We start from the raw sequence: 25359 nt of genomic DNA, 5'->3' as shown, positions 1-25359 counted from the left end.
GCAGCGCTATCAAAAACCTCAGACATGTCCAGACATGTTCTCACCCAGAGGAGAGGGAGAGTAGGGCCGGGAGCTGCCGGTGGACAGACGGCGACCAACCGTCTGGGGGACGTCTGCGGAGCTGGGGGAGCCAGAGCTGACTTTAGGGAACCCCATTGGACTGGTGTTCGAGCGTCTGACCGTGCCGGATCTGGAAAACATAAACAAACCTCTTAGTGAGCAAAGAGTAAACACAAGAGACACAGGAAGAAAGCAGAGGGGGTGCTGACAGTGCTTTCCTTGCAAGACAAAGAGACCAGAGTGAATACAAATGATAAAAATGGACTGAAGAGGAGTGCCAAGGAAATCCCTCCATCTGAAGATCAGACCACCTGTACGTCTTTTCAGCTGCACAAATTCATTGAGATTGTAAAGTCCAGCACTTGAAGATAATTTTGCAGAACACAGGTGCAGTGATGCATCTTGTTCATTGCACCAAAAGACCTTAAATCAGAAGTTTTCACCCAACACTGACATAAAAAGCTGAACTGTCTCAGCAAAAATGCTTCTTCCACTATTTTTCCCTCAATTTTCTGTCCCTCCTTGTTTCTAAAAATGCAACAAGAAGCTTATGACGCTTATAAACAAAATACTAAATTAAATAATGTTCCTCTTTCTGACCTCTGAAAGCAAACCAGACCAGCAGGAAGTCTTCATTTTATAAAGCTGTTATGGTGCCAGTCGCTAGGTAAGACTCAGACTCACAGATTAACAGTCTGGAAGAGACGTTGTTTGCTTTTTCCTCTACAGGATTACACACCGACATGTACAGTGGAAAGTTTTTACAGGACTAGACTTTGAGACAAAAGGTTCAGGACAGGTCAGGAGATAAGATGTACCAGTTTGTCCTCAGGCTCCAAAAAATATATTTTAAAGACGGCTCTTCATGATGCTGGATTTATTTTACAGATTTTCAGCCAATTGTGATGATTTATGGTAGCAAAAACATAGGATCAAAACTTTTATGTCTTGAAAAATATGAAAATATCTCATTAGACTTAATATGAGCAACATCCACCTGACAAATCTTGAAAAATGTCTTATAATTACAAGAAAATATTTTTTTCTTTTTTGCAATTTACAACCAATTCCGGCATCAATTTTGTCTATTAAATCCCAAAAAGACATAAATAATTGCTCAGATTTCAGTTTTCGCAGTGTATGCAAATGTAGAGGGACAGGCGTTTCATTAAGAAAAATCTTTGACTTCGTAACGTGAATTTCTGTCAGTTTTCACAGTAGAAAAGCTCCAATTTTCAGCGTGCAGCTTATGTTTCACGGGTTTGCAGAGCTATTTAAAGCATTAAGCTCCATGATCAAACAAAGTTTTTAGGGATGCACGATATTATCGGCACAATATCGGTATTGGCTGATAAAAGCTCAAAAACACGTTTATCGGTATCGGCAGATATGCAAATTTCTGCCGATAGTCACAGCCAATAAGGTGCTATTTAGTTAGGATTATTATTATTTTCCATCTGGAAAATAAGCTCCTTGAATAAAATGTAGCGCTTCATTTATTTGCACTGCAGAGCTCTGTGTCTGTCACCAGGTTGTTACAGTAGCTCTAAAATAATCAAATGCAACTTGGTTATGTCTAAAAATGCATTGTACATTTAAAGTTCATGTGATCTAAAGAAATTATTTTTCTGTATTTGAATACTGAAAGTCTTCAGTTTGAAAAAATAATACATTTCTTATTTATGGTAAAATCAAATGTTTTTGTCTTGTTTTATGTGTGTTTCTTAAACAAATAAGACTGTCACAATAAGAGTAACATATAAATTCCAGTACAGGATAGACTTAGCTTTCTTTACAGTGAAAAAAACAAAAAAACTTGTGATTATCGGTATCGGTCAAAAGGGGTTTCGATATACCGGCATATCGGATATCGGAAAAATCCAATATCGTGCATCCCTAAAAGTTTTATATCTCCACATCACAGCCAACACGTTTGTTTGCTTTCTGCTTCTTGAAACAAGAGCTCTGGTCTGTCTTTCTCCTCTGAGTTTCACATCATCTCATCATCATCAGTTCATGTTTTTTAAAAGCTATCAAGCTATGCTTTGTGAGCATTGTAAATAATCCAGATGCATAATTCAACACTGCAGATTTCAGTTTTTGCAGTGTGAGGACAAAGTGCTGCTATTTATCTCTTCACTGATCGTTCTTCACATCCATGTGTTGGTTTCACCTGCAAAGAATCTCGTCCTGCTTCATTTCACCTGTGTTAACCTCTTACTCACAGTGAAAGTTCGCAGGGAGGAATGTAAATAAAGAAGCTTCAAGTTTGCCTGTTGTTTATCTTGCTGTTTGAATTCAGCGCAGCATTAAAAACACTTGGGATAAAGACAGTCTCACAGCTGACGGATGGTTTACTTTTGTAGTTTGTAAAGAGTCAGCAGCAGAACATTGAGACTGTTTCATAACTGTTTAAAAACAGCTCATGGCAGCTCTAACTGCTGCCTCCCTCTGTCTAATTTCAGACAGTTTTAAGAGTTGTTGTAAACACTTCTTCAGCTGCAGACGATTATTACTGCTGCAAGTCCTGACACAGTTTCAAGTGTGGAGCATTCACAGTGCAGATTCCTCACAAATAATTTAAAATGCAAAGCAGGGTTTTGAGAGACTTCATGAAGTTACTGAGACGTTATTTAAGAGGAGCTGGGATAAAAAGGGTCAAAGGGACAGGGTGTCCAGGCTTTAATCCAGCCTGTACAGACTGATAAGACAGGGCCACTGAAAGTAGGACAGCTGAACAAAGACCTGTACCTTTCCTCCTCCTGTCAGAGAATCACCACAGGAGGATTTCATGATGAATACAAGCCCGCACAAGGAGGAATAAACACATTAGCAACACAATAAAGCCTGAGTTAATAGTCTGAATGTGAAACAGCAGAGACATTCTTCCTGCAAAACAAGGTGCCACCCTTCCTTATTTCCTCCCTTCTGCTTTGTCTTTCATAAAACCGCAAATTAACACTCCCTAAAACTGTGCAGCAGGTCCCAAACTCCAGCTGATGTAACTTTGGTGAAACTTTAAGGCTGATGAAACAGCAGTCTGACTTACAAAACCAGCCTTCAGTAGGAAATGGTGACTTAAACATTAGTCAGAAGTGGATTTTAGTGCTTATTTCAGGAGTTCACGATGATTTACGACAAGCTCTGCTTTCACTCTCAGATCCACATTATAAAGCTCTTACCTTGGCGAGCTGTACAGGGTGGTGGTCGGGCTGCTGGAGAGGTTCTGCTTTATGCGCTGGTAGTTGCGGATCTGCGTTGGGACAGGGATCGGGGTGGTCTCAGCTCTCGGGGACACCATGGGGGTCTGTCCTGAGGTGGGCTGTGGCTGACTGGAGGAGAAAAACGGGGAGACGAGGGGGGTTATCAGGTCTGCTCGAGGCGGCTGCTGCTGTTTCCAAACGCGAAGGACTTCTTCAGGAGTATCAACACCCATACCTCTGAGTTCACTCTCTTAAAGGGTCGTGTAATAAATCAAATATACTCTAAAATGTTCCCTTTGTTTCTACAGCCTCCACTTCTTTGTTTACTTCGCTGTGGAGGCAGATTGAGAGACTTAACTTTCCTGCTCATGAGAGCAGAGTCAGTAGGCAAGAAAAAAAGGGGGCCAGGCTTTAATGTAAACACAAAAGCAGCACCAATCAGATCACAGCTCTGAGAAGTGGGCGGGAAAAGAGGCGTGTTTAGCCAATGACACGTGTGAGGCATGTTCTCCTGTGCTGACACAGACACAGAAGGGGAAGAGCTGAGAGACACAGCTCATTTGCATCCGTTTGTGATTTCAGAGGAGACAAAATGTTCTCGAGTCATGACCGAGTCACCCACAGTGGGCTTCTGCTTAAATATAGAGAGGAAAAGAGGAGGAGTGAAAGAAACGGCAGTTTAGAGCAGCACCAGTTGGAAACCACTATTATGTAATGATGTGAAGCCTGGGAGGGTCTACAGGGGAGAGAGTGAGAGACACGTGAGGCTGAGACAAGAACAGACAAAGACAGCTGCTTCTTTGTTGGATCCAGAGATTAAAAAGCACATGCTCATATTCTCCAAGAAAATACAGATACAGGAACACATGATTCAGCCTCTTCGATAAGCGTCAATGATGCAAGCTTTCAGGAGGAGCATGGCGTCTTCTGCTGTTTCTCTTTGTGCTAAAGAGAGTTTGTAGGTCAGCTGCTTGGTAAGAGCGTAAAGAGAGAGATCTGCAAGTCAGTCGCCTCAACACTGACCTGATTTAGACCAGGAGAGGGGGATGGGATCAAACCTCACCAGCCTCATTACTTCTCATTTCTCTATCACTTCATTCCTCTCTCTTCATCTCCACCAGCCCACGCTACCTTCCTCTTCCTCCTTCATTTTATCTACGTTCTCCCTCAACTGCAATAAACTGAGGACACACAGGGCGCTGAGGACAAACAAGGCTTTGATTTAGGAGCTCAGAGCAGAGCTCCTAGATTGCAGAGGGATGCCTCTTGTAATGAATAAAAAAGCAGTTGCTCCTGTGTCAATTGTTAACTAATTTATGTGCACAGTAAAGAGTTATTGCTGCAGAGGGAGGGAGTGAAGCCGGCAGCCTGAGCGGTTAGACGAGGACGAGACAGAATAGCAACAAAAGGCCAAACAGAGCGAGTGTCACGGAAAAGGGAAACAGTTTTGCTCGAGGCAGCGTGCAAACACTGAAGCAAGAGAGTAAAGCGATGTCTGGCTGCAGGTTTTCTACAAAGAGAAGCGAGGAAGAACAAAGACTGTCGAGGCTTCAGTTTGACTATAAAGCTGTCTGAGAGTGAAGGGGAATTGTTTCTCAACCGACACCGTGGAAAAATAACCCATAATGCATCTCCCTGTTTCCTCTTGGGTGCATCCACTTTCTGTCTTTTTTTGGTCAAATCCTCTCTTGTTTTCATTGTTTCGCTTGTTTTAGGTTTGTTTAGCCAGTTAATAACACAGCTTCCACCTACTCTCTGGCGTTTGAACCACTGCTGAGTGAAGGATGCTGATCGTAATGTTTCCCACGGATGTTGGCCTGACAGCGGGAGTGAGATACTAAAGAGAATTAAAAATGCAAGGCTTTCCCAGTGGGCCGTAGTAAGCCTCTTTCACAACCCTGAATTATTCTATACATCCCTCATAGCGTGGCGTTTTTACTGTCAGAGGAAGGTGGAGGTGGGCTCAGTGATGTGATGTTTACAGCAGGAAGGCAAGAGGAAGCAAGAGAGGCCTACGCGACGATGACTTTACATTTCTATCAAAGCTACGCGTAGACACAGAGATTTGTGCAGGAAACCTCACTGCTCTCATCTTCAACCTGAGAGGATTCTAAACATCCACTCACGTGTTGCTCCTCTGGTTTCTCTCCAGTTACATGATACAAATCATGCTCCCACCCACTCCCACTCATACTAACAGAGAATTATGCTGAATTGTTTTCTGCACATCAGCTCATCGGACTACATGCAGGAGCTTTACTAAATGGGGAAATTGCAGGTAGAGTTTCAGGTAATTTTGTGTGTCAGGAGTAGTGAATACAGGAGTAGACTTGGGTTGTAAACCTTCAAAATCATGACTGTGACACTGAATCAAGAGAGAAACTGGAAAATCAATTTTGAATCACTTAGACAACAGTCTGAGACCTCTGGGAACAGACACAAACTTTTAGGGTACCCAGTGCACCCTGACAGTAGCAATAAAAGACTTTAAACCAAGACTTCCTTTTCTATTTACTGTGATCTTTACAGTCCTATAAGCAACAGGGGGACTTGTTTTTCCATCAATGTCTGAAAGTAGTTACTGACTGTATTTTTGGTTGCTTAAATGTGATGTGTTTGTTGAATGGAGGTGGATCCATCATTTCTGATGCAATCAGAAAGTCAGGAAATCTGAACACTGATTGTCTTTCGTGACTCAAGCCTGAATTGCCTGTAATGAGTAAAAACTTGCTTGAATTGGGATCATTTCCTTGTTTCAAAAAACACTTAACATGTCATTTTTTTATATTCCATTGGCAGATTTTTTTTTGCTTTTATAATGTATCCAGACCTTAATTTGGCACCTCATATCTTTGAATTTGGCCTTTCTCTGGACTTGTAGGGAAAATGTGATAGATAATATGTCTAGTAAGATCTTTTTTTTTTTTTTTGTTTTTTGTTTTTTACAAGGAATTAGACAAAAACAGTCAAACAGTATAAGTTCTGAGTTTCTGTTAATGTAGGAGAGACTATTTGCTGTTCTTCAGGCAGACATCTGTTTAAAGAGAGAAATAAATGCTCAGATAATAGTTGGAGCAGGGTTGTCACTGGATTGTGTTCCTCCTGCTTTTGCTCCCCATACAGACTGTTTTCCCTGCTGGCTCTGAATTTGTGCTTATGAAGCTGCAGAGACTAAAGTTTAACTATGCATTAAATACAAGATCAAAGCTCCAGAGAAAGAGGTCAGTAAACGCTGCCATGTTGAAGTTTGCAGCAGCTCACGTGAGCATCAGATCTCTTAAAACACAGCTGAGGCTCACTAATAACACTCACACTTTGTTATTGCTGGCCAGCTTTAGAGCGCGTGTTTGTAAAGAGTCTATTCTTATCCTGCAGCGCTCGGTGGGTCAGGAGCTTAATTTAGCACAGCTCCACCTTGTTGTTTGAGTCCTCGTCTGAATCATATGTGTCTAATTGTGCAGATTTAAAGCTGGGTGGAAGGATTGACTCGTGACAAACGGACGGTGACTAGGTGTGATATCTGCCATGAGATGAGAGCGCTTTGTTTGTGGTCAGAGAGACAAAAACAACTGAAGCCTTGTTGAGGTTAAAACACATGAAGAAGAGATGACATGACCTTATGCCCACACACACACGTGAACTCCAGGCTGAGTGTGTGAAAAGGAATCTGAGTCACAGCATCGTGTCACACTACAAGTGCAAAGTCAGGCTATTTTCTGCTCCTACGGTCGTCAACATCCACTTTAGACTTCATGAACTCTGCACAGCTTCTCAAAACAGCATGTGGAGACGTATTATGGTTTCATCTGACTGTTTTAGAACAAAAAAAGAACAACAACATATTTCTCCTCATATACTTATCAAGAAAGCAGAAAAATCCAACTATGTCTATGTCTACTATGTTCAACTGTTTCATGTATTGCATAAGTAATTATAGCTTCCAACACTTTGTGGTGCACAGAGATGGTCTCTCAGACAGTTTTGTATTCTTTCCCAGAACATGATAGTTAAATATTTCCTTAAAACCTCAAAAACACCAGACTCTGAAGACAAAAACAGTGATTTCACATCCAGAAAACAGGGTTTCAGGACTCCTGCTATTTCAGCTGCTTGCTTCTTTGTGTAACTGTAGGTTGGACAAACTGCGCTGGAATCCAGGATAAAGTTAAAATACCAAAACACACTCAATAAGGCAGCTATTGTCCTGCTTTATTCGAACTGTAAGCTTAAATTGAGTGTTTCTGTCAGTGGAGTCTGGGGGCATTAAAGAGAGCTTATCATCTGCAGCTCTTCGTGTGTCTGCTGGCGGAAGTGCTTTAAAAAAAGAGACAAGGTGCCTGTTTCAGATTCCAAAATATTTATAACAGGGTTTTTCAGTGTTTCCCACACATAAATAATACCTGGGCAGGCTGCCCAAGAATATTCAAGACCATCTCCACATTTCTCAAACAAGATCCATATAAAATCACCACCTGGGAAAGGACTAGACCTTTTCCCTTGAAGCCCCCTGAACCCTCAGAAAAAAATGGATGTGCTGCTGTCAAAAGATATCAGCTTTAATTTTATTACCACTGAATAAGAACACAATATTCTTATGTTTGCAAAGTCACATGTACTGAGTATCCAACAGCTGGTGAATTATCATCATTTTATCACCTCTGCCAAGGAGGTCTTTTTTGGGGGAGTTTGTTTGTCTGTGAACAACATAACTCAAAAAGTTACAAATAGATCTTGATAAAATTTTCAGGAAATGTTCAAAATGGGAAAAGGAGGAAGTGATTAAATTTTGGAGGTGATTTTGGTAACCGGCTGGATCCAGGAGTTTTTTTTAAGGGTTCTTTATCGTTCTGAGATAGGGCTGTTTTTACCATATATGTATGTAAACTCCACAGTAAATGGTCAGATTGCTTTGCAAAACAATACAAGACAAGGTCACCATAATTTCTGACAGATGTAAAAGTATGATCCAGATCCTGGAAATATTCTGGATAGTAAGATCCTGAATATGAAATATGTACTGGGTCAAAATAATTTTCAACACTGTCAGGAAACAAATTATCGTACAAACCTGCAGCTAACACCAAATTGTAGCAGACAGTCTGCTGAGAGGGAGTATAACATTAAAGTAGGTCCAAGTGTTGTGTGAGAATCGCAATGCGCTCTCTGAGTGCTTTTTTAGTTTGATCTAATTCTGACAACACTGAACCAGACAAAGCATAACCAAATCATCCTTCTTCCACCTCTGCAGACCCACCCTCTGCTCATCTGCTGCAGAAACACTCATCCACGCCTTCATAACCTCCAGACTAGACTGCAATCACATCCTTTCCAGCATCCTTTCCTCTACTGACCTCCAAAAACTACAACATGTGCAAAACTCAGCTGCTCCAGTGTTCACATCACACCCATCCTTCAGCTCTTGGACTCACTCCCCGTACCGCAGCGCATCCACTTCATGCTCTCAAAAGCCCCATTTCACCACCTTACAGCACAAGATGCTAACCTTGACCTTTCCTTACACCACCTAACTCACTTCACTCATTTAAAAATCAACTCAAAACCTACCTTTTTATAATAAAGCCTACAAGACTTGAACTCAGTGTTGTACACTTTGTCAAGCATCTTTGAATATCTAGAGAAGCGGTGTATGGACGCTTAAAGTCTCAATGCTCCCCCTGAAGTCTGTCAGCTTCAGTCACTTCCTGCGTCTAAAGAGTGAGATCATCTGTAGCTCCTGACACATGCTCTGGTGCAGGCGATGATGTCCTGGTTGAAGTTTTAAAAGTTAAATGCAGCTCATTACTTCTGATGCCATTCTGCACAATCTTGGGTTTAGATGGTTGTGAAATGCAACATTATTAACAGCCTCGCCATACACAGATCAGCTGCTGAGATGATGGAATATCAAGTGAAACATTTCAAAGTAAGGGCTGTTATTCAGGTGTCTTTTTGACACATACAGCTGATTTTTATCATGAGTAGAAAAAGAAAAAAGCTGTGTGTGTGCGTGTATGTGTGGGGGGGGGTAAAAGAAAAGATGTTTGTGAACATACACAAAAAAAAGTTAGAGAACAGAGCTACCTTCTTGCTAAAAGTGCTGCATTATTCAGAGAAACACTAGATTCTGACATTAAAATACCTGAAATTCCCATGAAGAGTATTTCTGAGTGTCAGAGGACTCAAGTTTTTATGATCATATAAAAACTTCCACAGACCCATTTCAAACGATAAAAACAGCAAAATATGCAGAATGTAGGTCTCCAGTCTTTGAAGTCGTACTTACCCGCCACACATGAGGAACTCGCTGGACGGACGGCGGGCCACTCCCATTGGCTGATCATCTGAAGAAGAGAAGGAGGAGGGAAAAAAATGATGGAGCTACAAAAAGCTGATGAATTAATCTGCAGTAACAAGGAGACTAAACAGCACTCAAAAGGCCAGCTGACACTTCCATTGCTCTGCTTTCTGTTCATTGTTAAACTGAAGGACGAGCAGGTGTGTGTGTGTTAGTGTGAGTGTGTGTGTGTGGTGCAGCAGGTGCAGGCCAGGAGGGTTTGTTTCACCTATCAATAGGGTAAGTGTGAGTGTCTCCAGTTTGTGGACTGATGTCTACAATTACAGCATGAAATGGAGAGCAGCTGTCTCACTTACTGTCTGTGGATCTTGTGACATGTGCTCAGTGTGTGTGTGTGTGTATGTGTGTGTGTGTGTAGAGCAGGGATCATGAGCAGGTAGTAAATGTGACCTCCCTTCATGTGTCCTGTAGCCCCTCAGAGTCTATTAATAAGAGCGATTTATGATATCTGCACGCTGATGAAGAACAGATGTCCACATGTTTACTCCTGCGTGCGCTCAGGTCACGTGTTTTATATTTGTACAAACAGCAAATATATTCTTTTTTAAACTGTTTTTCTTTTCTGCTAGATATGAGATATCCTCTGCGGGATATTTTTAACCGTTTGGTATAAACTGAGCCTGAGAAGCTCAGGGAAGCATTTCCCTCTGAATGAAAACAACAGGAACTTCTGCCTGCTTTGGGTTCTTCATTTATTGAATTACATAACTGTTTCCAGACAGTCTGAGTATAAGCCGCCTGTCTATGAACGTGCTGCATGTAATGAGCTGAGTTAAGAGCTGGGTATGTTTATGTTTTGACATATTTTGCTGATATTCGTATCACTCTTGTTTGCACAGCTGCTCTGTTGTTGTTCTGTTTTCAAAACACCTGATGATTTTGTGCTTTCATACTTTGGTATAATTACTTCTGAGTCACATTCACTCATAATAAAGTCTTTGAGTTATAATGAGAAACAACATAAACAGGCTGCAGCAGAAAATTTTCTTTATCAAGAGAATTAGAAAAAAACAAATATCCTGCTAATAGAAAACACTGCACAGCTGGGACCTTTGGTAATATTTTTTTTATAACCAGGGCAGGAACTTACTTTAGATGATTGTTTTCAAAAATAGAAGTAGATGGTGTTGTCCTTTCTAAATAAAGGACAGCCTGGAAATGTAGCTACAAAAATAAAAAGTAATTAGTCTTCAGTTCTTATCACCTCTAGCCAATAAGTTATTGGCTACAGTTATTTTACAGCATTCCAGGAACCAATCCAGTAACAGGAAATACATACTTCTAATGAAGCTGGACAAACAGATTTAGGCCAAAACGACTGTAATTTTAACTGTATGTTTGTAGCTGACTTTAAAATGACTGAGAAACATAAAACATTCTATTTTTTGTTTATGTGAGAAATGGAGGCTGTTGTTTTGGACCCTCACACACAGGGTTTTATATGCTTCCATCAGGGTGAAGATTCAGTTTCCTCAGGTTCAGCATGAACCAATACTGTCTTTTATTCCATCAGCTGTTTTCTTTTAACAAAATGCACAAATCTATGTCATGTGGGGTGATGTATTAGTTTTATTCTTTACTTTTCTCTGTGATGTTGTTGTGCGCTTCCCTTGTGAAGTCTGGGTTTGCAGCGCTTGCAGTAGTTTGGTGGTTTTATTGCCTCTTTGGCTTTGCGTGGTTTGTGCATCTACAGCTAGTTTGCTGCTAACATGTTTCACTTTTGCATCCCGTTTATATACCAACCACAGCAGCATTTGTGTTAAGGTTTAGCAGGTGTTTCTGCACTGGCAATGCATTTGCAGCTAGATTTATACAATAAAGAAAGTTCAGGCTGTTGCAGATCATCTGCCCATTCCTCTACCATGGAAAGACCCATTAAAACCAGCAGATGTGGAGATAAACTTCTGGCTTACAAAACATTGACAAGAATGGCTCCTGCCTACCTGGGGTCCCTCATCCAGGTCTACACTCCCTCTCGCCAACTACGCTCTGCTTGTGAAAGACGCCTGGTGCTCCTAGCCCAGCGTAGCTCCAAATCACTAGCCAGACTCTTCTCCTCTGTTGTGCCCAAATAGTGGAACGAATTACCTAACTCTATACAATCCACAGAGTCCCTTTCTACTTTTAAGAGATGTCTAAAAACTTATCTGTTCAGGGAACACTTGTGCACTTAATCTGACCCTTCTCCTCTTTGCCCTCAGGGGTAGAATGAGTCAGAAGGTCAAAGACTCAGCTCTTATGACTTTTTAGCACTTTTACTGAATTTTGCTGAAGATTGAGGTATACTGCTGCAGCAATTAACTGTGGTTTGTTGGCTTGTTGATTATTGTACCCCCCCCCAAAAAAAAAAAAAAAAAAAAGAAAAGAAACAAACAAACAAACAAAAAAATGCACTTAATGGCAGCACCTGCAGCTGAATAACTTGTCCCACTCTTGTCGCACTAACTAGGTTTTCCTTTCGTCTAAATTCTTGCTTGTGTTGTATGTCGCTTTGGACAAAAGCGTCTGCTAAATGAAACTGTAAACTGTAAATCGTAAACTTTACATTGTGGTATTGTGCAGATGTCAGGTGTGCATCAGACCTTTCATTCAAGAAATGCATACAGATGTTACAAAGATATCCAGAATTATCAAAACGTTTTTTTACTCGTGTAAGATGTGTGTTGGAACTCACAGCTGTCTGTAGAGATGTTGGGCACCAGGACAAAGTCATCAGTGTCACAGGACGAGTTCTTACTACTTGTGCTTCCTGCAGACTCTTTAGAAAGCTGCAGGAAGTTGGGCGGGCCCAGTGGAGGGGACGACAGACCGTCTTCTGCGAGTGTCTGCATGTCCGGTAGGGACTGAGTGTTCACAGACATGCAGACAAAGAAACAGAGAGGGAGAGAGGGAGGAGAGGAAAACAGGATTAAATTGTGGTGTGCCTCCTGAGTGATGCAATTAAAGCTTCCAGGCAGGGCAGAGCTGACTGTCAAAGTAATGTAATCACATTGTTACAGAGAACTCTGACATCCTGGGAAATAGACTTGCCCTTCATTCCCACTACTGCCGCGAGACGAGACCTGCCACTGTGCCAGAAATCATCTTAACTAGCTGCGGACTTATTACTTCATGTATTGCCTCATTCTCACTTCTTGCAGAAAAACAGGTTGAGAAAACGTTCACATAAACGGTGGAGTATTTTTGGGAGTTATTTTCAGGTTTGAGAGGAGCTCTTGTTTTATTTTTGAGCTCTGTTTGTGTTCAGAGAAGAAGGACAAATATGAGCACAACAGGGAGTCTTGGTTAATGTTTTAATCCCTTTGTTGAAGTGAGTGTAATCCCTCCTGAATGAGGATTAATAAAGTAAATCAAACTCACAGGAGGAGAGTTGTAGCGGATGCACGGGGAGCTGCCACAGGAGCTGTCCGTCACGGCGTTGGAGGCGCTGGGGACCGGCACTGGACACGCTGAGAGGAGAAAACACACAATTAATCATGCTTTCAAGCTGCAGTGAGTCATCTTTTTCTGTCGGTGTGTTGAACTTACATTTCTTGATGGTGGATGTCGGCTCTAAGAAAGGATGGCTGAAAAATGCGTCTGTAGAGAACGAAAAGAAGGAGGAGGAGGTTAGAGTTTAATGGAGAAGAAAGAAAGGATGAAGAATATGAAGACATTTATTTCATGTTACTGCTCACCAAAGTCCATCCTGTCTTTCTGGTTCCTCTGCAGCAGCCCAAGCAGGAGGTCACCGAGTTGCTGAGACGTCTCCCTCGGGATGCTGGGTAATGAGAGCATGGGAACATTAACAACAGTGTTTACAGTGACTTTACGGTGAGTTCACTGTGTGTGATCTCATAAATTCTTGGTTACTATGTGCGTCAGAAAGTACGACATCAGTTTTCGAGTCATGCCAGATGAGGAGAGGGAGATTCCTTTTGAAATGTAACACATGGATGCTACTAAGAAAGTGCCAACAGCGCTCAGTTATTCTTCACTTTCACTATCTTTATTCTTAGATTCAGACATTGGATATTTAACCATCTTTGAAAAGTTCTTTTACTTGTTTTTATCTTTGTGTTTACGGTATGATCCTAAATTAAGCGTCAGGTTTTTTTTGTTTCAGTACATTAAAAGATCTTAAATTTGATTTAAAAAAAACTGAAAAAATAAGCTGATTTGGTACTCTCACCAAATGTCTCATCAATATATAAAACTTTTCAAGTATCGGTAACACCCTTAAGTTGAATGATTTAAGACCAACACATCCGTTGAAAGCACATTTCTATCATACTGAATGGCTCAGATTTGCACAAAAAACACGTTAAAACAACAAAGAAGAGATCCAAACCACAACTCATGATACAGTCATGCATCTCAAGGCTCATTTTATGCCTAATCATATGTCACAACTTTATATTACTGACACAAACACACTTTCTTTGGTGGCATTTTAGGTGTTCATTTCTTAAAAATTAAGTAAGCAGAAAGAATGATATCGTTCTTTTCTTGCTCATATTCAGTGTATGACTTTCAAAAATTAGCATTTTTTTCTTGTTTTAACACCCTAAGGCCCTTTCATTTGTAGATTTAACATTCTTAGTTTGAGAGTTCCTGTTAAGTAAAATTAACTCCATGCGCAGATCATTTCCCTAGTGTAAGACATTCTCTCATCAAATTTAGTGTTTCTATCTTGTGTTTTTGGTTGCTCTTTTGCAGTGAGCTCAGTGAAGCTGGAGACTCTGTGAGATCTACTTTGACACAACTGAGCCATGAGCTAACACAAACATGATGCTACCACTCTCATTATCATTCTCTGGGACATAGCCTGAAATTGACCTTTTTTTCCCCTCTCCTTTCCCATTGTTGTCATTTCTTATCTATTGCAAGGGGCGCTGGGTACCTGGCAACTCCTAGGTTCATCTCATTCTGTCTTTTCCCATGTTTTTTTTTTTTTTTTATGTCTTGAAAGGGATGTAACTGAAATGAAATTTCCCCTCAGGGATCAATTAAGTATTCTGATTCTGATTCTGATTCTGATTACCAAACCTTGATTTTTAGAAGGGTTGATGTTTGCCCTGGTGGCCATGTTTACTGTGGTGATAAACTATTAGTAAACACAAGCCAAGACGAGGGATGGGTACTGAATTGGGTACTTTTACAGGTACTGACTGAATTCTGTCAAAAGTACCTGGTACCGATTCATGTAAAACCAAAAGGTACCATGTTTAGGTACCTAAACCTACATGCATCCTTGGGCTGTGAGGTAGTGGAAGAGTAGGTAACTTTCCATGCTGGGCATGAACACAGCATTACAAGGTTATATATATTGAAGAATAAATATGTTGAATTGAAAAACTTTTATATTCTGTTATTTAAAAAAAATGATATTTCTTACCACATGAACACAACAAAGTACCGAAAATTGGAACTGTTGAGTACCGATGTTGGGTACCGATTGCCAGGTACCGGGCATTGGTACCGTATTGTTTCAAATGTGAAAGGTACCCGTCCCAAGCCAAGACTGATCTATACTATAAAAAGTCAGAACAAAGCCATTAAAAAGGTCGACGCTAAAGGAAAAACATGTGATGCTATAATAATTGTTTTAGTGCAAATTATAACTATGACTGAAATATGCTTCTTGACATGAGGTCTGTTTTATCTTTATTAGCTGTTAAAAAATATGAACTGATAGAAATAAAATAAAACCTCAGAGCAGAGAAAGTCAGTCCAGAGCTCTGGATACAAACAGAAAGCAAATCAATGCTTCTGAGTCATTCTGCAGGTTACTGGTGAAAGATAAGATTCACACTGCAGACTTGAGTATATTTAGACCACAAACCAGTCAAAACATCTACATTATTAACTCATTCCTGTTATGAGCATCTGTCTTAATACCACATAACCATAAACCCTTGAGGTCACAACCCCTCATCGAAACACCAAACAAGGCCCCAGCTCTTTCGCTTCCCCATTAGTTGTCTATAATTCACATGCAGCTTTAATCCAGAATGATGTGCTCGGGTTCTGTGGCAACACCTTGCTGCAACTCTGCAAACGTAAAGCTCTCTGAGTGGTTTGCATCCATAATGTGTAACAAATGCATCTGCAAGTGTACTGAAGCTGGGCTCAGGGAATTTAAATATTTGGTCTGCTCCAGGTGGCCAATGGTTGCTTTTTTGTATTTCGGTGTGACACACTTAATGTGATTTGGAAGTCTATTTTTTATTGCTCTAAAATTACTCATTGCCAATCTAAATATTAGACAAACCACAGTTCTGACCTGTCGTGTGTTAACTTGTCACCTCAATCAGTAACCAACCAAAGTCCAACCACAAATCTAGCTTTTCTCTTGAAGTAAAGAGGCTTACATGGGCTGTAGATTCTTGTTCTTCTCATAGAACATCCTCAGGTCTTGGGGACTGTTCGCCTGAAAGTGAAATAACACAGAAGTTAGATCTACAAACACATATCTGTTAATAATTTGTTAGTGGTGTGTTGTGCTCAGAAGTAACCTGGAACGGCGGCTTGCCAACCAGACACTGGTAGATCACGGTGCCGATGCTCCACAGGTCAGCCTTGGCATCGTAGTTCTGTGACATGATGACCTCTGGAGCCTGTGGAGGTCAAAGGTCAGGAGTAAAGATCCAGAGCAGGCAGGCAGAGTTATGCAACAAACTGCTGAGAAAGCTGACTGCTCGTTTTAGAAACCACAGAGCTCAGCTGCAGACACACACACACACACACACACACACACACACACACACACTGACCATGTACATGGGTGAGCCGCACAGCGTGGCTGCCATCATGTTGCTCTGGAGGTAACGTGCAAAGCCAAAGTCAGCTGCAGGAAAGAGGAAGAGCGGGTCAATAAACACACAAGTTATTTTTACTGGTAACATTAACCACCAAGGCTGGACTCTGCAGGACGCCTGCAAGGCAAAACACTGGGGGCAAAAAAACACAAGCAGCGCTGAAAACAGAGCTGAGACACAAAACATCACAAAATCACTGACTCTGATAATCGACGCCAAAATCTGGTGTTTTGAGTTTGAAACGGGAGAGATGCTTCTTGCCTAAGAGTCAAGAAGACGGAAATCATTTCAACACAAACAGAAAGTTCCTCACAGGAGCTTTAATCCCCTCACCTATTTTGATGCGGATGCCGCTGATGTTGGACTTCTTGCGGCCTGCGTACGACAGCAGGATGTTCTGTGGTTTCAGGTCTCGGTGGATGATTCCTTTGCTGTTGAGGATGCGCATGGCGGCAGCGATCTGCTGCAGGAAAACCCTCAGCGTGTCTTCTCTCAGCGTCCCCTTAGCTAGATGAAGAATAGATAAAGAAGAGATGATTAGAAAGTCTGGTGTTTGTCTGGTGTACTGTCCGACCTCTGGTTACTCTCTATCCATGTCTTATTAATAAATCCAAAGACTCATTCATATTTTAAACACACAGGTGGTTGCACAGATGTGACGCTTTATATTGCTGCAGGGTAAATTCCTTCATGAATACTTCTACAAAGATCTCAAACTTTTCAAAGAACCAGTTTTGCAAATTTTACCAGAGAAATGTAGTGCACTCGACACATATTTCAGACCTCAGTGAAACTGAAACTACAGATTTCTAAAATAGCTTGTTTACAGGAAAACACTTTAAAGAAAACCTCTTCATAAAGATTATTTCTCAGTAAAGCCATCTCCAAGCTGTGTTGGTGATATCATTCAGGTGTTTCCTGCTCCCTAACAGTGCTCATTAATTACTGACCTCCTGCAGGGTTAAGATTTTAATACAACAAAAACATGCTTTAAGTCAACACTTCATCATTTTGCTTCTCTAAATCTAAAGTTAAAATGAGGAACTACTACTCTGAAAAGTTCTTATCCCTCTCTCTTGATTTAAGCTAATAATAAGCATGTTACAGTCATAATCCAGGAGTAAATAGTGTAAAATATAGTGATGAAGCTCCTCTTCTTCAGTAGTGAAATAAGTCTAATCCGATGTGAGTCTAAGAGGATTCCTCTCTATCTCCTTCTCTCTTCATTCTTCCTCCTCTTCTCTCTCTTTATCAGCTCATTGTGATCACGGAGCAAGTGAAGATCAAACCGGTAAGCTTATCAACATTAATCTAGGATTTGAGGGGTGAGCTGCTCCCTGCCCACCTTGGACAAACTCCTAACATGGAAAAGTTGTGTAAGTGGTGGAATCATTCACCAGTGAGATCCTCTTATGCAACGAGTGAGATGGTCGTTTACCTACGCAGCGTTTAACTGACTAGCACAGTCTAGTGGGGAATAATGCAACACTGTGATGGTTGTGACATTAAACCTGTAGGGTCAGTGTTAGTCAAGCTGAGACCATCCTGAGTCAGACAATGACCCACTCTGTGTGCTGTTAGTGTGAACATGTGGGGCATTATGCAAAAGTACAGTGATAAGAGAGGAGCTGTTGCAAGAACACAATCAGTGTTTTTATGGAGCAGAGGTGCAAACACCTGCTGTTATCTAACAGATGTATTGGCAAACTGCCACTCTTTGGTGAATTTCCAGCAGGCAGCCAGATTTAAACTCTTTGGAACTTTTTGGAAGCTACAAAAAACTTCTGAAACTTTTAGAAGTTTCAGGAAGATTAAGGAAATCTCTGGTTATGATGTTAACATCTGGAGTTAAAAGAGAAGAATCTTTGACATCTGTTTGTTCAGGTGTTGCATTGCTATACTTCAATCTGTGCAGGACATATTGCAATCTGCTAAGTAGATCTCCTGAAAATTTCTAAATATTCCAGGAGGCCATGTGGGAAAGAGGCTTTACTGTGAATGTTTCATGATTGAGAATTCAACTCTTGACCTCTGTGACAGACATGATGAGTTTTTCACGAGGCCTTTAGGTAAAATGCATTGAGAGAGTAAAAGCTATGGTCTTCGATTTGGAAGCTTTGTACATCTTAATAACACCGTTTATAGGGCTGTTATGGTCCTATGGTCCAATCTACACAATATAAAGACCAAAAAGAACGAAAAAAATCCATTCAGTATATCCGCTGCAAAGCTGCATACTAGTTGACCAATCCATCCAATCCCCTGTCTCCCTCGCTTCGCTTCGTCATGCCCATGGTCCCACTTCGTCCTTCCCCACTACCCCTCTCACGTCAGCTAGCTGCTCAGCTACTGAAGCGTCATGGAGCCAGAGAAGACCAAAACCAGGAAGCTGTTACTGTTTCCCTCCACAGGGAAGGGAAGAAAATGAAAAAGTTTCAAGGAAAAGGCTGAAGCAAGGAAGAATTATGAGCGATACAGGTGCCAACAGAGACAGAATATTGGAGAAATGTACGACTAGTGGAAAAAGCTGCAGAGGGATTTGGGACTGAAGACTGACACCGAGACAGCTGAGTTTCTTTTGAACAGGTAATGACTTTGTTTACCACAGTGGGAGATGTCAGCTGAATAACTCTGGTTAGTCTGTGCCTGTACGTGAACGGGTCGGCTCTGTCAACAGATTTTAGCATAAGTTAGCCACACATCTTTAGCATTGTAAACTGAGCTAGTGAAGACACGCGAAAGGTAAAGCCTCGCCCACAGTCGGCTCTGCTCTGATCAGCTGGCAGTGGCAACACCAGACCTGCTTCGCCGGCTAATTCATGGTTTTGATCACGCCGGTCCAATTGAAAAAGCTGCCACTGTGTGTTACAAGGAGGATGACTGTCTTGTTTGTTATATTTTCCGCCGGCCGGCTTCTTGCTCTATCGGAGGGGGCGTGTTGTTAGGAGGTGAAGAAGGGCGATACTAGCTGGGGTGCGGGATCTTGAAACACGGAGGGGAGGGGTGAGTGAGGCTGCGTTTTTCAAATGTGTCTCATCAGCCAAACTGGGTTTCAGATCGTAGACCATAGCTTTAAGAAATGAAAAACATGATCTGTTTAACGTTGTGTAGCTTATTAATAACTGTTGGCAGTAACTTCTAAGACAGGAATTCCTGAAAATTGAGATCCCTTTAATCTACAAAGCACACCACCGTATACACAGTGAAAAACTTTTCGGTGAACAGCTTCTTTTAAAAACTGAGATGGTGTGAAGCAAAAAAAGTTAAGCTGTCAAGTGAAATGTTCAATCTGTGTTCTTGATTAAATCTTCCACATAGTATAGCTAAGAAGTGCATGAAAGTTAGAGACATTTTTTTTTCTCAGTTATTGACTCAAACAAAATACCTCCCTGCTCTAGGTCAGAGAGGCACGTGGATTTATGAGCCAGTCGGCATCTTCAGAGCAAAAGTATAAACAAGAAACTTGAAGTTCTGGTTTGCAAGACTTTCATTTAAAACCCTTGCCGTCAGGTGAGACACCCTGCACACACACAAACACACACACTCACAGGTGTCAATATTATTTCTCTATTTCCATTTAATCTGGAATCTGAACAAAAAGTTTGCATTAGCTTGCAGCATCTTATAAAAGCTACTCACAATGAAATCTGGAAATTTACTGATGAAATTTTGTGCATAAATAGGGATCATTTGTGCCTCTTTGAAGCTCAGCTTTCTGGTTGGATCCCAACAAAGACTGACCTCCATGCTACAGGGTACGATGCTTTGTTAGGCCAGAAATAGCTGTTATTAAAGTTCTTCAATAAGCCCCCAGTCTCCAGTGATGAAAACAGTAATTTAACCTCACAGAAACAGGAGAAAGCACTGCATTTATAGACCTCGTTGTTTGTGCAGTTGCGTTTCATGGGTTAACCAACATACAATTTGCTAGCACACAATGGTAAAAGATAGACCTTTTTAATGCAGCAGCAGACTGACTTCTTCATCTTTCTGCAAAGTAAAACGAATGATTTTGCTGATGAGTCTTGTTGCATCGAGAAAGAACATAGTGGCTTTCTTGTCTTTCTACGTCAGGATTCTCTCTGTAGTTTGTACAATACTTAATTCACCCATGCACCAAAAACACTGGGAAAAAATGAAATCTTGTCAAGTGTTTTTGTCTTATTTTCAGTAGAAAATGCTGTTTTAGAGTTAATATGAGCCACATTCACCTGACCAGTCCAGAAAAATGTTTTAAGTTATTTAAAGAAAAAGATGAGGTCAGAATTGCTTGTAACAAGTTAGAAAAAAATCATCCAATGGAACAAGAGAAAAGTTACTTGTATGAAGACATTATTCTAGTTTTAAGCAATTTTTTCTTATTCCATTGGCAGATTTTTTTTACTTGTTAAAAGCAATGAAGACCTCTTTTTTGTCTTGAAATAACTTGAAACAACATTTTTATTGACTGGCTCATAATAAGTATAATAATTTTGCAGTGAAGGTCCCAAATTTTCAAGGAGGGCTGCAAATGTGAACACAAATTTCCACTCAACTTAACTAAAAATTTTTCTTGCCAGCCTCCTACTAAAGTTTCTGCAAGAATTGAGGGGAAGGTATAGTGAGACTGAGCAAGAAGTATTCAGAGAAATAAGGAGATGATGTTTTTTAACACGCAACTGGTGCAAAACCAGAGGGAATTAATGGTGTAATGAGGTAAATAAGGAACATAAGAGGATAAAGAGGGATAACCATTATATCATTTAGATGACAGCAGCTGCCAGAAGTTTCACAAAACTACTACCAGATTTTAAAGCAGCAGAATGATCCTTTAAGCAGACTCGTTGCCTATGAGCAGAAATGCTGACCTTTGTTAGAAAGTATCACAACAGCAACAACAGTGTGCTGACCGGCCCTGGTCTGGAGAAGGAACCCTTTGTACTGAACCATGGTGACAAACATCCCCCACACAGAAACATGAAGAAGACATACAGTCACTTATACACACACACACACACACTCACACTTTAACATCTCTACAAGATACAGACCCAACATTACTCTACAACCATTACTCATAAATAATAAATACACAATAACGTGCACACATTCCCACACCTACACGCCTAACAGCTGCAGTCACATGGCTTTTCCTCCTCTGCAGCATTAGTAACTTTGTTATGATGAACAATAATCTGTGTGTGTGTTTCTGTTTCTGTGTGTGTGTGTGTGTGTGAGAGAGAGAGAGAGAGAGAGAGAGGGATGCAGACAGATTAGTGCAATGCTTACCTTGCAGATAGTCAGCTAGATCCCCTCCGTTGCAGTACTGCGTGTGGGGAAACAAACAATCACCATCAGCAACATTAAGATTCAGGTGCAGGGATGAAAAGCTGAGAAGCACATTTTGGTTGTTTGAGTGTGTCTCTCTCATTAATTAATCTGCTGATTGACTTCATCTGTACTGGAGTGTAGTTAGTTCTCAAGAGGGACAACAAGAACAGAAGGATTAAGTTGTTGTGGGCTAAAAGTCAGCAGGCTGCTGAGTGGACAAGAAAAGACAAGACTTGATTGAAGGAATGTTTTCTGTAATCCTGCAGGTGTGCTGGACAAACAGTGCTTTTCTACCATTGAGGGAACAGTGTAGAAAGTTAAAGAGGGGAAAATTAGTGTAATGAAAACAGCACTTGAGTTGAACTCTCACTTTCTGCCAAAGCACCGGAAAAAGACCGCTTTCCCATTTTAATCCACTGAGCTCCAAAAAAAGGGTTTAGCTGATCTGCATGCTGCTGTGTCTAAAAGCACGGCAGATAAAGGATTCAGTTTTGGTTTAGCAAAGCTTCACACTGAATGCAAACACTATAAAATGCAGAGAAGGGTGCACTGAGCTATGTATCGTGCAGCCGAGCTGTTTGGCTCACTTACAGTTTTCATGCGACTTAATTGAACCAAATTCATACTACTCCTACTGCAGGCTGGCAGCAAGCTGCAGAAATGCTACAAATTAAACATGATGTTTCATGTGAAATGTTGCTCCAACAAATTAATCACATTTTTAGCCTTCGAACTGCATTTTCATCAGGAACAGATTTCCAACACCTGGCTCAGTGTGCTCTTCTCTTTTATCACACTTTCATCTCATAATACCAACAATGTTTGTAGGAGGTGAGCTTCTCATGCTAAGAAAAACATGTATCATGAGCAGTAACTGAGCTAGACGACAAGGCATCTACAGCTGAAATATGATCATTAAAGTCATTCATATAGGCCTGTTACGATAATCAATAAATCGATTAACCGAACGATAAATAAAAACATCCTCGGTAAGTTTGCCAGCCTCGATTAACTGACATGTGCATGCATGTTTGTTTTCCTCCTCTCTTTACACCAAAGAGGCTGAATAAGAAGATGGCTCACTCGTCTATCTTTCCTAACATCGGGGTGCATAGGTTCTATAGCGGATTTAGCAGATTTATAGCGGAGTGAGCATCTGTCAAAAAAGCGATCTTTGGGGTGAAGACGGGGCTCCTCCCGCATGCACAAGGAGAGAGCTGAAGCGAGTGTCCTGAGGGGTAAGGAGGAAACACACGCTAATATGAGTGATGGCACGAAAGATACGCTTCTTAAGCCGCCTGCCACAGTCCCAGTGTGGGAATATTTTGTTTTTTTATCAGAATGAATAAAGTGTGAGCTCATGAACACCAACGAGCTGATATGTCGCATTTGTTTGAAAATAGTGGCGACGAAGAAGAAGAGGGAGGTGCAGCGGAGCCTTGTTCTTTGACAATCCGCTCTGACTGAGGCTTTTGGTTGGCAAAGTAAATAGAAATAAAAGCGCCAAATGGTGGGCGCTCAAAGACAGCTACATTGCCAAAGAAATGCAGCCCTTCAATACGGTTGAAAGCTAGAAATGTTAAAAATGTTTGACATACAGTACGGATTGACTGGGAAAAAGTACATGTTACAAACAATTCAGGAACTGTAAAAACTCCCTTTTATTTAGGCTATAGTTTTTATTGTTGTTGTTTTTTTTTGGAGTTTTGTTTTTTCTTTAGAGACAGGGTCTATGTTTTATTGTTTTTGGTTAGTATTAATTATTTTCATTGACATGTATTATTTTCTTAAAGAGAGTCCATTTCATTTTCATTGTATTTTTTTCCTCTTTCTTGTTTGTTAAATATATTATATTTTTTGTTTAATTTATTTAACCTTTTAATTACAGTTAAATACTCTTAAGAAATTAAAGTTTCTTGCTTTTGATATGGTGTACTCACTCTATTATCCCATTTATCATAATTACATCAATGAAAAAATGGAAATAAAATCAAAATAATATTGACAATATCATTTAATAATATTTTGGAAAATTATCGTCTAGCAAAATTTGTTATCCTGACAGGCCTACATTCATATAAAACAACCCACCACCTCCCCTGCCTTCTACCTCTGTTCATTGATACCCTCACACTACTGTAACCTTGTCATGAGACAGTTCAACAAGATAATTCATGTTGGCTACTGTAGCTACGTCTAAACATAGACCAAAACAACTTCTTTAGCCAAGGCTTTCGGGGAATATGATTCCTAGAAATCATCTGCAGTATTTCGGTTGAGTAACATGAGTTACAGACATGGTTTGTTTTCTTCGATGCAGCCAGCTGAGAGAGTTGCGAAATGTGTGGGGAAAAGTATGGGAGGATGCCCAGGCTGTCAGCAGGAGACGAGACTCCGACACAATGAAAGAAAACAAGAGAGGTAAACAGTAAAGAAGGGGAATGCACGCTAAGAGCCTGTGTCCGGTTGGACTAACCAACAGTCTGACTGCACAGACTACGTCTGTATGACTGATGCTGGTGTTATTCAAGGATTTACATTTCAGAAGAATGTGGGATGTGATTTATGAAACATGCAGTCACGTTTCTACACTCACCTCCATGACCAGGAAAACGGAGTTGGGTGTTTCCTAGAAAAGAAGAGAAGAGACACAGAGTCAGTTACTGAAGTCATCCATCATTCAGCAGCTGACGGCTTCACCACACACTCAGAAAACATAATCCAAAGTACACAATAGGAGCAAATGATGTTCCCAATGACCATGCTGTCCCCAAATGCAAAATTTGACTTTTTATTTATGAACTTTTAACAAGATAAAATTTAAACACACACACACACCAATAACAGCTGTCCAATCTTCAGACACACAGCAGTGTGTCCTGCTCTGTCTCCTTTTTTCTCTTTCCTGTATGAGTCCTGTTTACTGACACAATTCAGCAGCAGATGATTTTGTTTAAAATACCAGGGCTACACAAAATAAAAATCTGCCACTATAACAGTTGATCTGTGTGTAGACGAGACGAGCTAATGATTTAACTTTTTAAGTGTGCATGATAACATCAGCAGAAACAAGCTGCACAGAACTTTAAAAAAAAAAGAGGCTCATCATCACCATGAGAGGTCACATCTTAATCAGTCTATCACCAAAGAGTTTTCACAAGAAAGTACAGGAATTTTGTTTTTGATAGAAAGAAAACTTGTCAGGAGGTTGGTGCAGTTAGCCATGCAGCTCTTTAGGTTGTAACATTATACAGTTGGTTAACATCCAGTAAGTCAGGCTTGGGTTGAAGCTTGTCTCAGCAACGCAACAGGACTACTGTCTTTGACTCAGTGTACAAAAGAGGTGGGAGAAAATTTTGAAAAATCAATATATGAGGATTTTTTTGACAATATCAAAATCAGGATTCTTTGTCAAAAGATGTTTTTTTTTCAAATTTAAATTCTTTATTTCAGTCTTTGTTTAGAAACTGGATTAGAGAAAGTTTTCACTTTTCTCTAGCAGAGGGCGAAATGTTTCTCTCTGACTCACGTGATGAGCATCTTATAGGAAAATATGGCTCCTGATATAGTCTGTAGAAATTATCACCATCATTTAACTTTTTCCATTTGGTCTGGTGTCTAAAAAGCAAAC

General features: G+C 40.6%; 1 protein-coding gene across 1 annotated transcript in view; it reads right to left on the bottom strand.

Annotated features, from left to right (window-relative positions):
* ulk2 (unc-51 like autophagy activating kinase 2) overlaps positions 1–25359 on the bottom strand; it is a 61098-nt gene that overhangs the window by 7798 nt on the left and 27941 nt on the right. The window contains exons 4-16 of the mRNA XM_074678976.1: positions 24325–24357; positions 21687–21723; positions 16752–16925; positions 16374–16447; positions 16116–16217; positions 15972–16030; positions 13296–13378; positions 13147–13197; positions 12979–13067; positions 12293–12461; positions 9547–9604; positions 3243–3392; positions 45–190 (exon numbers count right to left, since the gene is read on the bottom strand). Coding sequence (XP_074535077.1) covers positions 45–190; positions 3243–3392; positions 9547–9604; positions 12293–12461; positions 12979–13067; positions 13147–13197; positions 13296–13378; positions 15972–16030; positions 16116–16217; positions 16374–16447; positions 16752–16925; positions 21687–21723; positions 24325–24357 — 1225 coding nt within the window. The remainder of the gene's footprint in view (positions 1–44; positions 191–3242; positions 3393–9546; positions 9605–12292; positions 12462–12978; positions 13068–13146; positions 13198–13295; positions 13379–15971; positions 16031–16115; positions 16218–16373; positions 16448–16751; positions 16926–21686; positions 21724–24324; positions 24358–25359) is intronic.

This window comes from Halichoeres trimaculatus, unplaced genomic scaffold (genome assembly GCF_033239565.1).
Source record: "Halichoeres trimaculatus isolate MK-OKI-2021-1 unplaced genomic scaffold, fHalTri1.1 fHalTri1_scaffold_9, whole genome shotgun sequence".
Taxonomy (NCBI): domain Eukaryota; kingdom Metazoa; phylum Chordata; class Actinopteri; order Labriformes; family Labridae; genus Halichoeres; species Halichoeres trimaculatus.
The sequence above is the reverse complement of the archived record's forward strand: the minus strand, read 5'-3'. Positions and strand labels throughout refer to the sequence as shown.